This window comes from Cuculus canorus, chromosome 3, assembly GCF_017976375.1.
Source record: "Cuculus canorus isolate bCucCan1 chromosome 3, bCucCan1.pri, whole genome shotgun sequence".
Classification (NCBI taxonomy): domain Eukaryota; kingdom Metazoa; phylum Chordata; class Aves; order Cuculiformes; family Cuculidae; genus Cuculus; species Cuculus canorus.
Window position 1 is genome coordinate 91,757,322 of NC_071403.1, and position 13,081 is coordinate 91,770,402.

A 13,081-nucleotide genomic window follows, 5' to 3' on the forward strand; every position below is an offset into this window, starting at 1 on the left:
TCATTTTGATGTTGGTGGTGCAACACAGCATTCAAATACAGTTTACTCGAACATAGCACTCAGATATATACCCTGAAGTTGTATGACCAGCTTAACCCCCCACCCCCATAATCTTTTTAACTAAAGATAATTCGGAGCCTTTTTTCCCTTTGTTTTTTATTTCTAGAGGTTTTACAGCATATTTTCAGTTTCCTTGTACTTCAGACTAAAAACTTGATATGCTAATAAGCAAAAATGCTCACATAATCATGACTCTATGAGCTATAGCCTCATGAAATACATGACAAAATAACGAAATTTGAGAAAAACCAACCAGCTTTTAGCTCTTCATTTATTCCATTATGCAGTTGGTTTACTTTTCATGTTTTATTTGGGACAGAGGAACTACGCTGAGCAGTTTCTCATTTTTACAGTACGACTTTAATTTTACTTTGGTAAACTAACATAATTTCAAGTGTCTTTTAACTAGTAGTCTAAAGAGTTATTCCCTATATAACCAAAGCACCACAGTTATCTACACCAGTTTGAACAGAATTTTGGAATAAGAACTAGGAGTTTCTTCTGAAGTTGTTAGCAAGAAATATTTGCTGGCTTCTAGTCCTTTCTCTGGTAGCTTATGACAAAGGCTGGGAGTTTATGACAATTTCAATACAGTGTAGAAACAATGATTTACAGTTTAAAAGATTACAAAGCTTTGAAAAGCTTCTGACTGTTTTACATTTGGCGAAGGGTTCAGCTGACAAAGCATTTTATTTTATGCATACCACATAAATTTTATATATTGCTGATTCTTTCCTAAAGAGAAGTTTATCTCCAAGTAGTGGCTGGGGAACAGATCATAACCTTCTGCCTCTCTCAAGGCTTCTGACATTTTCTACTCCCTCTTTGGCCCCTGTAAGTAAGTATTACATCTTCTCTGAACTGAGGTTATGGCCCCCAGGGTCTTTCCTTTGAAGGTTATTGACCATCTCTGCTGTCTTCCCTCACCCTCTCCAACCCCGTGTCATTGGATTGCATCATGCTTGTGCCTCTGATATCTGCTTCCCTAGTACTGACTGTCAACTTCAAACACTACCCTTGTTCACTATACTACACAATGTTTTTGATCCTAAGGAATAAAGAAATTTAAAAAAAAAAAACAAACAAGGAAACCAAAACAGTAGCACTCTTCATTTTTCTTCCTGAAGTTCAAATCCTCTGGGACCATGTTTCTCATCCATGAATACTGCTACCACAGCACCTCACAACACCTCAGGTTGCAACATTAAATCCAAACACACTCAAGACCTTGATGTTTTGTCTATGTATCTGGCTAATGAAGCGAAGTCCAGCTTACTACTGACTTGAATGGGCAAGGTCATAACCAACCTAACAGCATGTTGACAAGCTCACGTTACTGATGTTGACCACATACATGATGCCCTTGTAATCCATACACTGACACCCCTATAGGCAGAAGAAACTTCTTGAGCATTTAGCTCCCGATCCCTCTTCAGTTCTTCTCCGAGTCCAAACCACCACTCGCACCAAGTGAGAGAGCAGGGATCCAATCTGAAAATACCTTGGGAAGGGACTAGATATCTCTTCCCTGATAAGATGAGAGAATACAGGGTAAGCACATCAAAACTATTTCAGGGCAAAGTTGACCAAATCAGCTTAAGTGATCTGTGATGGTACAGACTACAGTGAAAGTTTGGTTTTGCCTTGAAACAGTTAGTAGTTAACTGCCACTGCAGACAGGCTGAGACACAAGCCACACTTTACTTGGAGGAACATAAGCCTAAGCATAAGGTTGCAGACAGAGCTGGTGCACTCATCTGGTAAAAAAAGTACACAAAGTTTGTGTGTCAGCACATATGTGATGGCTGAGTTTGAATTTGTGCAGTAACGTCACAGAACTGCACAGATTCCTATTCTTGGTCCTGTTTCAGATGGTGCACCACAAAGCCCACTGCTACCATACACACACCGCTCCACTGTAGGACAACACACAAGTCTCAGTCCTCTCAGACTGCTTCCTCTCCTTATTATCCCCCTCCTGTCAAGATTTTAAGAAAATGGACAGCAGATTGTACTAGCTCCACAGAACTCTCATATTTCAGCCTGGCATTTGAGTTTCTCTAGACCACATCTTACCTTCAGCTAAGAATTTTCAAGAGAAATAACAAAATGAAGCAATACTATTACAAGCAGTCCTTGGGTGAGTTACAAGTCAAGCTGCTGCTGACTAAGTTTAATCACCTTTGGAGCCCTGAACCTCCCTGAAATAGCCCCAAAATGTTCTGAAATGGAATCTGTGTGCAGAAAGCAAGGAAAACAGACCTTTTAATTTACCAGACTTACAACTATGATTACAACAATAATGGTAGGTCAGAATGTTCCCATTACACCAGTGGATCTATAATTAGCCCCCAATTCTGTTTTTGAGGGAGTAAGAACATCTTTCAGCTTGTCACTGGTTGCTGTATTAATTGCAACGAGTGCCCCCTTCTCCAGCTGTCAGCATCATGCCACCATTTCACCTACATTTACTTGAGACTTAAAAAAAATAATCACATTGCTGAATTGCTCCTTCAACATCCTCTTCTACTTGATGTGCTATCCAGAAGAAGCAGCTCCTCAGCTGGCACAGAGTCAAACCCCCAGCAACTCCACTCATGTCAGGTCCTTGGCTGATGTGTATTGGCATGGTTTGACTTGTCCCAAAGGAGCTACACAAATTTACAGAAGGAACTGGCACAGACAACTCCACTTTACTTTGTATGGCATTAACAGATCCTCCTAATTATTTATTGAAAGAATGTTTTATTTTCCTGCTGCTCTCTAAAGCCAAGTCCCTCCAAGGTGGTCTTAATCCAGTGCCTGGAGCTGGATGTTAAGCTGGTTTTGAATGTCTGCAAGTTTTGTGTGCCACCATCAGGTAACCTTACCAGATTTGGCCAGCCAGCCAGAAGCTAAATGTGTATAAAACTCTGGATATGATGGCAGGCACAAATCTGGGAACACAATTTGCGCCCTTTAATTGTTTCAGTAAGCCAAAACACAATTTTGAATACAAGAGACATCAGTGCACACAGATGTTATACGTGTAAATCATTATAACACACTTGTGGTTATAGCACCGGAGGGAATTTGACAATGTAAAATGGGGCCCATCCTTCTTAGCACCACTTTAGCATTTGATTAAGTACAAAGGGAAGGTTTTAAAGAAATTGCAGTGAATTAAATTTAAATGACTTGAGGTAATTAGAGTACAGTAATTTTTAAAGCCCACCTTAGCACGCTGACTGCTACGGAGGAACACTGTATTAAACTTTCTGACATTTGTGCATGTTTCACTGTGAGAAGGGAATGACAATGATTTCAAATACTACCACACACAGCAATCAACTTAAGCATGCACAGAAGCATTTCGTAGACAAGGATCTATGCTATTACTTCTGCTACAAGTGTAGTCTAACCTATTGCATTCCCCATTATAATTCTGTGGTTAAAAACGTGATGGCTAAAGTACTATAGCTTTCCCAATACCACTTCCTGTCAAAGAACATACATTATTACAACTAAGAAAAAAAAATAGGCATAGCTTTCCTGAAAAATATTTTTCCTATGGACATAATTTTAATATTGTAAAAAGGCAAGGCAAAAATATTTACCTGTATTTCCCTGTCTTCCATTTATCTTCCCTTTTATTAATTTCCCCTGGTAAACAAGGAAAGAAGTAGAAGAAAAATGGAGACAACTATTCTCAAAGGAAGAACTTTTATGGTTTCTGAAGAAAAAACAAAACTCTTTTCCAGGCTGAAAGGAAAGAGGGGGTGAGGGAAGAAAAGCTTTAGTCAAGCAAACTTTTTTTGAAAAATAACTAACAAAACAGAAATTGTTGCACTGTATTCCCATCCCCCTCACCCCCATACCATTTGTTGCATTTCAAAACCTCGTACAATAAGGGCAGCCAGCCTGCAAGTCTGGAAAGGAATTCAGCACATGTTATTGGTAGATGATTTCAACATAGCCACAAGAGAAATGCATTTAAAGATCCATATGTTTGGTTGGCATCAAATCAAGTTCCATTAAATAACACTGTATTCAGCTGCACAACAAATTTACTTACCATACATTTCACATGAGAACTAATTTGTTTGATAGGAATATTGCTGATGTTTATATTGGTTTACTGTAATGAAAACAGTATTTTCCAAACTATGAACAAATGCATACCAGTAGTTTTACAGTGGCTTAACCAAAGTACTGGTAGTGCTTCAAGAAGGCAATTTATACAATACGTATGTTTCTCAGCACTGCTTATGCCACACATAGTAAAGGGGTTTCCCTATGAAGACAGAACTTGCTTTTAACACTGGGAGAACAAACCTAAGTCTCCACAAAGGCGATGCAGAGAGCTGTTTGAGGCCAGCAGCGCTACAGGCAATTCCAGACATGACAGCTTGCTGTGTCCGAAAATGCCTTCAGGAACACTAAAAATTTAAGTCCAGTTCTGGTGGAGTGGAGTAGGACGTAAGGCTATGCTTTCTCAGACACTACAGACATTACGAAGGCAATCACTTACCCACTGCTTTAGCTGAACATCAAACCCCTACATTTTAAATGTGAAACCAAAGGCCTTTGTATAAAATGCAAAATTCACATACCACTGCTTATCTGGTCAAAAAACCTGCCAAATATTTTCACATTCAGAAAAACACTGGCAACCAAGTTGTGCTGTAAAAACAATAGAACATCTTAAGGATTTCATTTAATTATTTCATGCAGTCTGGCATTAATCAATTGGACATCTTGAGAAAAAAATATCTTTCCTTAGTGGGGAATAAACCAGTTCTTCCAGGAAAGTCACCTTCAGTGTTTCATGTTTGTATTTTTGCTTAGAGAAGCATCATTTAAAAAAAAAAAGACAGAGAAGGAGCCAAGCATGATTTAATGATACACTTACTGAAACCTCTGCAAATTGTCTTTTTGTCAGCTTTTGATATACAAAATCTGCCTTGGCACTTGTAATCTTAAAATCCATTCTTTTCACCAGGACAGTTCTGACTTCTGGTTATGAGTCATGCTACATTATAAATACAAACAGAAACACAGGCCATATTGTTTCCAAAAAATATGTCAACATATTAAAATTACTGGCAGTGCCATCCTTCATTTTTGACCTAGTTCATTACTGAGGAAATGATTTTGATGAGCATGTGGCAATCCACATCACCTTTGTACATGCTGCAGGTGTTCATATTATAAAAGTCTCTTCCTGTAAAAAAACCAATCTGCGTGGTTTTAAGTGTAAATCTGATGTCATGTGTCATGGGATCAAATATTCTCCAGAGGATGACCGCCCAACAGGAGAGAGGACTTACGTCTAAACAAGCTTCTTCTCCCTTCCCAAACCAGTAGGGAAGCAAAGTCAGACAGGCACCTTTAAGTCCTACCTGGAAAATACTCTGATGAAGAGCAAAGAAAGGGTTCATCCCATTTTCAAACCCTGAGCTCCTCACTAGGCATTTATTTAAAGGATTTAGACTGCAACCTATTCAGTGGAAATACTAAAAACATTAATTTCTTTGAAAGGTGTGGGATCAAGGCTTATGTCAAGATGGGTCTATGGATAAACCTGATTTAAATTACTGCATACTTGGAAAACTCCTGCTGATGCTAATGCAATAGGTCTTGCCCAGAAGATCATCAATCAGCCATTATTATTTCTGCAGTGCATAGATAATGAAGGGAAGCTCCGTCTTCTTTTAAGAATAAATGAAGTTTCCTGCCAGAACAATCTATCACATTATCATATAACTTGTTCTAAGTTATACTTTAAAAGAAAGTAAACCCTAAAGAGAGATCTTCCTTTGATATAAGCATACCTTAACTGGGGTAAAGATTAGCAATTAAGAATCATAGCCATGGAAGGGAAGGAGTGTTGAGCATTCAACCATTCTTATTACTCTGGAAGTGCTAAATCACTGCCTTTGCATTTTTGGCATACTACTATGACCAAGGTTCATAATTATTTTGGCTGTCCCCCACAAGACCTTGGCTACTTTAAGAACTTCACCCCAAACCCTCCAAATGCAAACAAAACAAACTCCATCTTTGAAGCCAAACTCTACATAGATCCATCAGTGGGAACCATAGGGTCTAAGGCAGCAGAGGTTGTTCACATGCTTGACTATGAGTACTTGGCTGAAATGTGCTCTAGAAAGGACTTTTTACAGTAAGATCAACTAGGGTAACAGGTAAACCTTGCAGTCAGATTTAGTTCTGCATATTTTCAAGGCCAAGAAGCAGCAGAATTCATATTTTTATAAAATTCCTTACTGTATACATGACAGTAACATCTCTCGATGGCTTTTCTAATTCAAATTACAATTTTATGTGCTTGATGTCCACCACTGACAAACACTTTTAATCAAATGAAAAGAGCACAACCAACCAATTAATTCTTCTGTGGTTTTATTCTAAGCTCCAGCATATTAGATTATTACTCCTTCACAATGTATGTAAGTTAAAACAAAAAGCACTTTCAAGAACCCTGAGCAACATAACCTCCAACCACAAAATACTGGCCCTGTGAAGCAGTGGAGAAGTTGTAACTATACTCTCTGGTCTATTTTAACTGTCTGAGTGCAACTATGTTTTAAGGCCCAGGTTACAGTTCCATTAGCTTTGTTCTCAGCAATCTAACTTCCTTGTCAATAGCAATTAATGATCCAAGAATAAAGTTTAACACAACCTGTTTTGATAACTTAGCAAGATGCCAACAAATTTTGCTTGCATTTTCAAAGGAGCCTATAGATTTAAACAATGAACCCACAAAAGATTTTCGGTCCCTCCTCACCAAAGCAGTGTCTACAGCCCTCAAATATTTAACAAGAGAGGGGAATTTATGTTCTTCAAATCAGACACGCAGAGCCTGTCTTGAAGATGGCAGGTAGCTAAGGTAGTCAGGCTCACTGCTGTGCCCTGAGGAATAAGGGGCCTTACTAGATTCACACCGCTGGCTCCTCTGATTTTATTTTTTTTTTTTAATCTAACTGTTCAGTAAACACAATGCTTACACAGGGAACAAGCTCATTTCCCACTTCTGCCTGACAGGGTGCAGGTCAGTATCTCACACTCACAGGGCACAGTGTTACCCTTCTTCCAGTCACCAGGGACTTCTCCTGATTGCCTTGACTTTTCAAATATCATGGAGAGTGGCTTGGCAACCACATTGGCCAATTCCCTCAGCACTTTGGGATGCATCTTATCAGGTCCCATAGACTTATGTATGTTCAGGTTTCTCAGGAGGTCACGAACCTGATCCTCCTCTACTGTGGGAGGGGGTTTACCCCCCTGGTCACCATCTTGTTGTCCCATGACCAAGGAGGGGTGAGGAGAGCAGTTGTCAGTGAAGACTGAGGCAAAAAAGTTGTTAAGTATCTCAGCCTTCTCCTCATCTGTTGATACAAGGTCACCGTTTTCAACCATCAGTGCGGGTACGTTCTCTTTAACCTTCCTCTTCTGATTGACGTACCTATAGAAGCCCTTCCTGTTGGTCTTCACTTCCCTTCCCAAGTTCAACTCCACTGCACCTTGGCCTTCCTGACCTCATCCCTACACAACCAGGCAGTGTCTCTGTACACATCCCAGGTTCCCTATCCTTGCTTGCACTGCCTGTGCAGTTCCCTCTTGTTCTTCAGTTTGACCAGCATGTCTAAACTCAGCCATGCTGATCTCTTCCCTTTCCTGCCTGATTTCCTACATCTGGGGACTGAGCGCTCTTGCCTTTTATAGAAAGCATCCTTAAATATTTGCCAACTCTGTTCTGCTTCCTTGTCCCTGAGGACCACATCCCAGGAAGTCCTCTTGAGTAACTCCTAGAAGAGCTGGAAGTCTACTTTCCTGAAATTTAGGGTCCTGACTATACTCCTCGCTTGCCCTATATCCCTCAGGACCTTGAACTCCACCAGCATGTGATCCCTGCATCCCAGGCTGCTTTCAATCCTAATGTCACTGATGAGTTCACTTGTATTAGTGACCATCAGGTCCCATATTGCATTCCCTCAGGTGGGTATTTTTTTCCAGGAGTCTCCTGGATTGCCTGCAGCTTGCCATGCTAGTTTTTCAGCATATGTCAGCGCAGTTGAAGTCCCTGAGTAGGATGAGAGCTTCCGAGCGCAAAGCCTTCTATAGCTGGAGAAAGGAGGTCTTATCAGTTGTCCCTCCTTGATCAGGTGACCTGTAGTATACACCAACCACAAGGTTCCCATTGGTTCCTCAGTCTCTTATTCTGACCCACAAGCTATATAGGTAACATCTGAAGGCCTAGAATACAGGTGAACATGCTCAGATGGGCAGAGTAATGAAAGCCAGGTGACTCACATCTTTAGCTGAGACTAGCAACTGAAGTACAGAATGGCAGTGGGGAAATCACCGTCTTTTCCTTCTGGCTCTCATTTGCAAAGACTAATATTCTCACTTACAGCTCTGTACAGGAAAAGCACTTGTCTCCCACATGCTGGGTAAGTGCTACTGATCAGTTGGTAACTAAGACATGAAGAAGACGCAGTTAAGTCCCACTGCAGAGTACAGAGAAACACTTGAGCAGACAATCTGGTATTGAAAATAGAGCTGCCAGCTGCTGTGTCTTCTGAGTAGTGATTTCAAATTCCTGCAATGGGAGGAGGTTTGGAAAATAAACAAACAAACACAGGGAACTACACGAATTGGTCATAGTATTATTTCCTTTCTCTAGAGCACCTTTAACCAGCTGCATCACAAATGCAGGCTAACTCAAGTTGGAAAAATTGCATTTTTTTCTTTTAAGATCTCCCAAACAACCTACTCAGCTTTCCTAGAAAGTGTGTGAAATGGAAAGTAAACTATTCCTTTACTCCATCTAAGTCTTAACAAATTTCATTCTAACCCTGTCCACTAGGTTCCCATTTCTATGTTTTGCCATCTGGATCTCATCTTTATAAATACAAGTTACATTCACCCACTTGGCTCACTTCATCTGTAGAGACTTGTTAAATCACTTTAAGGATGATTTACTAAAAAGCTAGAGTTAAAGATTTAACATAAGAAGAGATTCATTTAAGGAGAGAACATCTTACTTTAATATCAAAATTACATTAGCAATGACTTCTGGCTTCCCACATTGATTAGCTGATTTCAGCATTATTCATATTTGCTCTCTGGCTCTACGTGTATGTAGTAGTACATTAATTACTCAGAAGGCACCCAAGTTCACAGCAATGGTCTAGTCACAAATTTCAAACATCTGAAATACAAATGTGTAATGCTAGAAAATCAGAAAGAAAAAAAAAGTACAAACACTAGTGCTTTGTTTCTGGAGCAGTATGGAACATACTAACTGAGCCCAAGAGAGTTAAACCTTAATTTAAACTACTTTTCTTTTGCTTACTAAATTATTTTTTTCATGAAAACAGTACCAAGCTCCAACAAACTAACATCAGTCTGAATGGATTTAGACAGTTATTTCAGTTATATTTTTAAATGGTATCAAAAGATTGTTCATGAATGCCAAACTTCTTTTTTTAAGTTTGGGGGGGGAAAAAATGCCTTGAAAGAGTTACAGTAGGAATGTAAACTACATGCCAACTAATTGCTCCTGCCTCTTCTGAATCAGGAGAGCACAAAGCCACTTTCTTTCCAATTTATGTTTTCATATCTTCAGTAGCTCAAGTGATAAAGATTGATGGTTGGCACTGAAATTTTGCAATTTATTCCTCAAAATGATGTACAGGACATGTTTTTCTCCTTCAATTTGTAACAAAGAAACAGGAGAAAGCCCATGTACAAGAAAAAAAATAAAACAGACAGAGCTCTGAGTTTGCTCCTCTTAAGTGTACATGGCATCTATGTCCTTAAAGGTATCAGGAGTGAAAGGTTAGGGATCAATGAAAACAGTTGAATTCTTTTCCATTCTCTTCATCTAATTCTAGATAGAACTGATAAGACATCCCAGTTCAAGGCTCTGTATGCCCCAGCACCTACTACTGTAAGTGTCCCCAAAACATCCAACCAGTTAGGCTGGGAAATCATCTTGATCCTTAAACATTCTACAAAGAACTTCAGACTCCTCCCAGCAATCAACAGGTAGATTCCAGATCCGTAGTGCCATAAACATCACTGAGATGCCCTTTTGGCAAAGGAACCCCTGCCCTGTGCTCCAGTATCAATCTGAAAATAGTTTTTTTTAAGTTTAGTAAAAAGGAGCCGGGTCAAAAAAGCCCAATCAGTCTATATGGATTATAGACATATATATATTATTATAAATCTATATGGATTACTTCTGAAACATGCTGTCCAGCAGCTGGGCTAATTTTGACTATTAAAGTTTTCATTTGACTAGAGATCTAACAGCAGGCCCACTGTCTTCAAGGAATAATATTGTCTCTGGCTGCTTCTCAATACCAACCAGCAGTCCAACTTTTTCTGGGCTAAACTTCAATCAGTTTGTCCAGCCTGTGCTAGGCACCACCTGGGCAAATCGTATTGTCCTCACTGTACCTACCTACAGACTGAAGGAACACAGTACCATACTGACTAGTTCTCGAACATCCCCAAAGCGACCTCAAAAATTTGGGACCCCTCTTCAACATATACCTAACAGTTTTCCAATCTTATGTCACAATGCATCTCTTCATTATTTGGCATTTCACATACAAGTCGAGAAAAATGTAAGAAAACAGATGCAAACTGGGGTCTTCTAAGAATGTAATGAAATGCAGACTTTTCAACCCCTTCTTAGCTTTTATCAAGGAAACAAATCCAGTCTCTGTATCCACTGTATTTGCAATTACCGAGACTGCAAAAACAATCCAAAGAATTGGGTTTGGCTTGGTAATAATTTCTGTTCTTTCCATGACCTTATTTCAAATGTTTTGTTCTCTGACCTTGTTATAAACCACCTTGCCAGAAGCCCTTCACTCTCCCATCTGAATGCACTTGCCACCAAAATTAATTACTGCCTTCTGTTAGTGCTTTAAATAGCCTCCTCTCAGGAAGTGAAGGAAGAGCGGAAAATGGCGCAAAACTCAAAATGATGCATTATCACTAAAATGCTACAACTTCACTTGTCAAGGACTGTAATTAGAGTTGGGCCAAGCCAACATTAGCTCAGCTGCCTTCCAATACACCTGTTTCAATTTAATTTGTAGTAATGAGGAAGCCTAGGGCACTAGGAAAAAATGCTTTTCAATCACTGTTTCAAATAGCTGAGTTCTCATATGCCATTTAAAATCCTGTTTTTCAGAGCAGACTGCTGACTTGTTAATACTAGCAAAATGAAATAAAGCAAAATATTTTTAGCAGCAGGAAGTTATTACTTGCTACTGCCAATTACATGCCTTGTACTTTAACATTTTTTCCCCTTTGCTTATTCTTCAGGATAGGTAAAAGCTGGCTTAGATCTCGGTGCATGAGAATTCAAACAAAACATAGTCCCCTGGAGCTGGCTGACAGTGCTGGAGTCATAGCCAATACTGGCAGCAATCTGCTGTGACAAAGCAAACAACAGTGTCCTAGATCCACTCCTCAGAAAAGGGAGAAGAAGATTTAGCAAGCGACGCTAATAAAATTACTGAGTTTGGGAAGCAGAGAATGGGGCAGAGAGGGGAAAAGGAAAAAAGCATTAAAATTACATAAGAATAGATATTTATACTTAGAGTTAATTTATCAAACTGGCACAGAGATGAATCACCAACCATCAAACTAACAGGACACAAGTTTTCTTTATATCCCAACCATTATTTATAACTCTTAAGTATTCACAGAGGAGTCAAATATCCTCATCCTTTAACTTAAAAACTGATCTTGCAGACCAAAATAGAACTGTTGGCAAAAATAAGTTTCTACAGGAACTATGCCCAAGGAATGATTTCTTCAAAAACAGGATAGAGCTCAATAATCATGACGGCATCAAGCAACATACATAAAGCTAGATCTGAGTGACAAGACAATGAGAATGTGTAACACCAACAGTCTGTTGTACAGCTAGACACAGCTACTTATGATTTTTTAAAAATATAAGGCAAACCTCAGTTATTTTTAGAGGTTATGCACAACTCTGCTTTGATGCAGGTTCATTCCCACATGCTGAGAATCCAACTGAAGCCAACACGATTCCTCTCCTACCATAACCAGGAAACTCAGAGCAATGCTTTGTGAATCCAGTTTTGATTATTTAGGAATGGATTTTATATTATCAGACATTGTTTTCCATAGACTGAAATGGATGTATATTTAAAGACTGGAAAAGAGAACAGAAAAAAGAAACACATATGATAAAATAAGTGTTAATAGCCAGCATCATCCTTTCATCGTTTAAGTGTACTTTATGAATGTAACAGCGTCTACCTAAAGCTGTGCTTATATAAAGTATATGGGACACCCATATACATGCCACGCGTAATCTTAAAACCACAAAAACCAGGAGGTATACGAAAGCTGCATCTTCTTTTATTCATTTTCCTTTGCTGGTTCAACAGGTAATTTCTTTACAATCCAGGCTTTTAGTTTTTCTATTTCAGTTCTGCTTAACTCATGATTAAGGTTTGGAAAAGTATGAAGTGATGTTGATACTCCCAGTGACTTTAACATCTTGTTGGTCTCCTCACCCCAAGAGAAGAGAACTAGTTCATCAGCAGTTCCGTGACACTGAAATAATTCTGGAAGAACACCTTCATTTCTTTGCAAAGCCTAGGTGGAGAAGAAACAGTAAGACACATTATTAAAAATTTTAGAATAGTTACAATTATCTGGTGATAATTTACATAGCATTTCATCCATTAACCTGCATTTTAGTGGTCATATTGTACTATCTCTACAAACGCAAACAAGGAAATACTGGAAAAACCCCTGCACTTTAAATTCCAATGCACTAACTCTAAAATAAACCATATCATTTTTCAAAAGTCTATGTTCCTCTCCAAAAAAGAGAAACAGAAAATATTCATGACAGCAGATGGAGCTCATGAGTATTATAATTAATAATAAATTTTCAAAGAAGGGTTACACTTGTACTCTCTAACAACTAAGGACGACTTACAAAGTATTTAATTTG

At 39.0% G+C, this 13,081-nt stretch overlaps 1 protein-coding gene across 1 annotated transcript in view; it reads right to left on the reverse strand.

Annotated features, from left to right (window-relative positions):
* Positions 1-125: 125 nt before the first annotated feature.
* LYPLAL1 (lysophospholipase like 1) overlaps positions 126-13,081 on the reverse strand; it is a 41,326-nt gene continuing 28,370 nt past the window's right edge. The window contains exon 5 of the mRNA XM_054062630.1: positions 126-12,717. Within this exon, the coding sequence (XP_053918605.1) occupies positions 12,478-12,717 (240 nt within the window). The 3' untranslated portion in view covers positions 126-12,477. The remainder of the gene's footprint in view (positions 12,718-13,081) is intronic.